Source organism: Myotis davidii, unplaced genomic scaffold (genome assembly GCF_000327345.1).
Source record: "Myotis davidii unplaced genomic scaffold, ASM32734v1 scaffold1565, whole genome shotgun sequence".
Taxonomy (NCBI): Eukaryota; Metazoa; Chordata; class Mammalia; order Chiroptera; family Vespertilionidae; genus Myotis; species Myotis davidii.
Genome location: NW_006295743.1, coordinates 200981 through 204896, shown reverse-complemented (window position 1 = coordinate 204896; position 3916 = coordinate 200981). Strand labels below are relative to the sequence as shown.

The 3916-nt window shown below is 37.7% G+C and overlaps 2 protein-coding genes across 4 annotated transcripts in view; one reads left to right on the top strand and one right to left on the bottom strand.

The window, feature by feature from the left end:
• Positions 1-270, bottom strand: part of PDSS1 (prenyl (decaprenyl) diphosphate synthase, subunit 1) — a 48141-nt gene extending 47871 nt beyond the window's left edge. For both annotated transcript variants that reach the window (XR_001515018.1, XM_006770416.2), the window contains exon 1: positions 200-270. The gene's annotated coding sequence lies outside the window, so the exon portion shown is untranslated. The remainder of the gene's footprint in view (positions 1-199) is intronic.
• The window catches only part of LOC102766187 (UPF0061 protein ETA_18310), a 49722-nt gene continuing 45814 nt past the window's right edge, over positions 9-3916 (top strand). Inside the window, exons 1-3 of one of the 2 annotated variants that reach the window (XM_015568246.1) lie at positions 9-168; positions 278-535; positions 3850-3916. The exon at positions 3850-3916 is cut by the window's right edge and continues 73 nt beyond it. In XM_015568246.1, coding sequence (XP_015423732.1) covers positions 286-535; positions 3850-3916 — 317 coding nt within the window. In that variant the 5' untranslated portion in view covers positions 9-168; positions 278-285. Of the gene's footprint in view, positions 536-3849 lie in introns of both variants that reach the window. The other variant, XM_015568245.1, reaches the window with a different exon arrangement.

The window sequence follows — 3916 nt, the reverse complement described above, 5'->3', positions numbered from 1 at the left end:
GTGTCTGAGCCACGGGGACCGCTCGGCCTTCGGGGGTGGCAGCAGGAGAAGGGTACGCGGCGGCTGGGCCCCTTCGGCCCCCTGCGGATCGAGGGTCCGGGAGGAGCTAGTCGTGACCCTCTCTCCCTGGCCAGCCGTCTTTCCCGAACGCTCCCTGGGGCTCACGGGGAGTCAGTAGCTCCAACAGAGCAAACAGTACCTTAGGGTGATCGGCTGTTAGCAGAAATGCCGCCGTGCGCCAGATTTCCAGTCACTAACTTCTCTTCTGCATATCCAGACGGAAAAATGACTCCAAGAATCGGGTTCCCGTTTTGCTGCTTAAGCCGGAGGCTACAGATTCCGCGGCTGCTTCTCGTGTGTGTGACCTGCCACGCCACTGCCACCGGCGCCTTATTGCAACCTGGCCTGGAAGGAAATGCCCGCCTTTTGCAACTTCTCAGTAACAAGTCAAACCAGGAGCAGGGCTATTGTGAAGCAGAAGCTAGATTAGCTTTGTCTCTCGACTTTTGGACTCTCTCCTCTGAAAACCTCATAGGTATACGGTGGCACAGTTGAGCCGTCTTGCTCGCGTCTGGATGTGTGAGCGCTTTGTGTGGGTGCATTGAGCTGTGGGCGATTGTTTAATATCGAGTAATGTTGAAGCTACTTGTAGCCAGCTCAGGGGATATGGAGAATGTGCAGGATTAATACTCGATATGGGTTAGAATAGTGATTTTCATCAGGTGTGCCACAAGAATTTTTAAAACATGCGATTCCTGACTATTTAGTCAGAAGCACTCACCTCTTTTCCCTTAGATTGTCAAATAAAAAAATGGCAACAGCCAACCAAATAGCCAAATCAAAATGATCTTATTTTTTGTCAGACCGGAAATATATATATATATATATCACATATGCCGCAGAATTAGTTTAAGTGTGCTATGAGATGAAAAAGTTTGAAAATCTGGGTTAGAAAGACCTTTCCTTAATTCCATTGCCAGATCCTTTCTCGTGGTCATGAGAGCGTGTATTTATAACAGAAATCCATGATAGAATTAATCATTCAACACATGCATACAAACCCACAGAGCCAGTGAGAGAAAGTGTAAGGTTTAGGGAAGAAACTTAGTCTGTCCTCAAAAAATTCACTCTTGAGGAAATAGACCAGCCAAGAGGCAACTGTAATTCTCTGATATTTTCCCTTGTTCTGAACCAGGTTTTTTGCATCACAGTGTAAGTGTCCGTGTAGCTGAGCACATATTTATCTTGAAATATATTGTTTTTTACTGAATAAAATTATAGAATAAAGAAATTTCTCAATCCAATTTTATGAGCCCTTCTCCCAGTCGTGAAGAATATTATTTTTTAAAAAAGGTCTCTGGTGCTTTACAAATGAAGGTTGTTAATACACATCTGTGGCTTCCTAGTATCTTAAAAGCTTTATATATTAAATATCCAACAGGTAGAATTTGCCAAAGTATAGCAATAAACACTTGTACTTGCAACAATTTTATTATTTAGATACCATCATTTGCCCTTTTTTACAGGAAACAGAGGAATTGAGTGTCTTATGCAAGCTCACATAGTTGATAGAGTACAACACAATTCTGTCAGGTCATTTTTATTTAGAAATGGTTTCCCCAGATTAAAACAAAATACCTGGTTCTTAAAAAGATGTAATACGACAAGGCTAACTAGGGCGGGCAGATGAAATTCATGAAGGCTTCTAACACTGTAGTATAACTAAACTGATGAACAATAACTCACCAATAAAAGAAAAATAACCCACCAATAGGGCAAGTAAAATACCAACTAATAGTTCTTTTGACCCAATTGGGCCAAGCATGAGTCTAGGAAGTTAAAAGCATAGTCTAAGCTGTGCAAGTAACTGCCAAACAACTCCCCTTTGCATAAGCTCAAAATGACCTTTCTGACGGCACTTATACAAATGAGACAACCAGTATTGACTGATAAAAATGGAATAAGTATATTTAAAGCGTCTTCAAAGTTATTTCTATGTTGGGGACTTGGCTACACATTGAGACATTGTCTTTCTGTGGTGATGATACTGTTCAAAACATGGTAGGCCCAGGTTTTACAGATTATATACATAATACTATATACTTATTAACCATGTCTTGGTTCATAGTACTGCATAAAAGTACATCATCCTGAAGATATAGGACATGCTCAATTAATCATCAAGGTAACTGTTAAAAGAACATTTATTGAGAGAAGAGATTTCAAACAGTTGCACATAAAGCCTAGCAGCTTTAGGGGATTTCATATTCTTAGGCAAAATTGAATTCTAAAGAATTTTGGAATTACTGATTTCTCTGAAACGTTAAAAAAAAGGTTAACATTGGAGTTTTTGCTGGTATTTTTAGTCTATGACTGATTAGTTGGTTAAACTGTAACAAGGGCGAGGGTTGGGTCTGCTGAAGCATTAGCCTTTTTTGTTCCATGGCCAATGATCACAAGGTAGTCAATGATCAGCTACCTTGACAAAACGTGAATCAGTGCAAAATTGTAAGTACTAGTGGAAATTACATACTGCCCATGCTCTAGTAAATAAATGTCATTTGTTTAACAGTCTATTTGCACACAGAGGCTTTCCTAAAAGAAGAAAATATACTGTTGAGTTTTCCCATTGATTTTTAGAAAGAGTGGAAGGGAGGGAAGGAGAGAAGGAGATACATCAATCTGAGACATATGAATTGGTTACTTCCCGAAAGCACCCTTCGGTGTGCGGGCTGACACCAACACAGCCCAGGACTATTAAATGATTTATGACATTGACATGTTGACAACATAACTTCTAATCAGTGACACAGGCTTTTGTGTTCCTTTGTCTTATAGTTTTAGTAATACACCTACCTTTTCTATTTTTTAAATTGCTTTGGGTTAGGGGACGATTAGAATTAAGATTTATAATTAAGTTTTTTTAAGAATTTTACTTAAAAGTAAGTATGTTCAGTAGGTCTAAAGCCTGTGCAAAGCTCTCTCCTCTACAGTTTTTAAAATAACGCATATATTCTTTAGTGCCTGGACTTCATGAAGCATACTTTATCTCAAAGGCAGTTTAAACTTCCAGCCTTGGGAACAGGCAAATTATCGAAAGTTTTGAATTTTCTGGTGGAATTGGAAGTGTTTTTGTACCTTTAGTAAAGTATCCACATATTTGAATTGATTTTTCTGAAAGGCAAAAAGAATGTGATTAAATGCCTAATATGTTTTGATCGGATGCCATTGAATTGTCTAATACTATAATTCTAATACTGTAATGACCTCACCTCCATTTTATTTATATATTTTTATTTGTAAATATTGCACATCCTGTTGATTTACCATGAGTGAAAATCTTTGAAGACAGTTATATGTCTTGTTTTAAACTTTTTTTCGTCTCCTATCTTCTTAGACCAGTGATGGCGAACCTATGACACGCGTGTCAGAGGTGACACGCGAACTCATTTTTTTGGTTGATTTTTCTTTGTTAAGTGGCATTTAAATATCTAAAATAAATATCAAAAATATAAATCTTTATTTTACTATGGTTGCAAATATCAGAAAATTTCTATATGTGACATGGCACCAGAGTTAAGTTAGGGTTTTTCAAACTGCTGACACGCCGAGCTCAAAAGGTTCGCCATCACTGTCTTAGACAGTTCCACATACTATTGTACTATATGAATTTTGACTAGATAATAGTTGAAAATCATAAAATAACCTGTAAGTAATAAAGTATAAAGAAAATAGTGTTCTAAGTTGATTTTCTTGAAGACCATAGCCTTCTTAAGGAATATTAATATTGTAAATGCAACAAAAGAGAACATTAAGAAGGTTTTGTTTTGTTTTGTTTTGTTTTATCAGCTGTGTTGCCAGTTGATCCTGTTAAAGAAAATTATGTTCGTAAAGTGAAAAACTGTGTTTTTTCCAT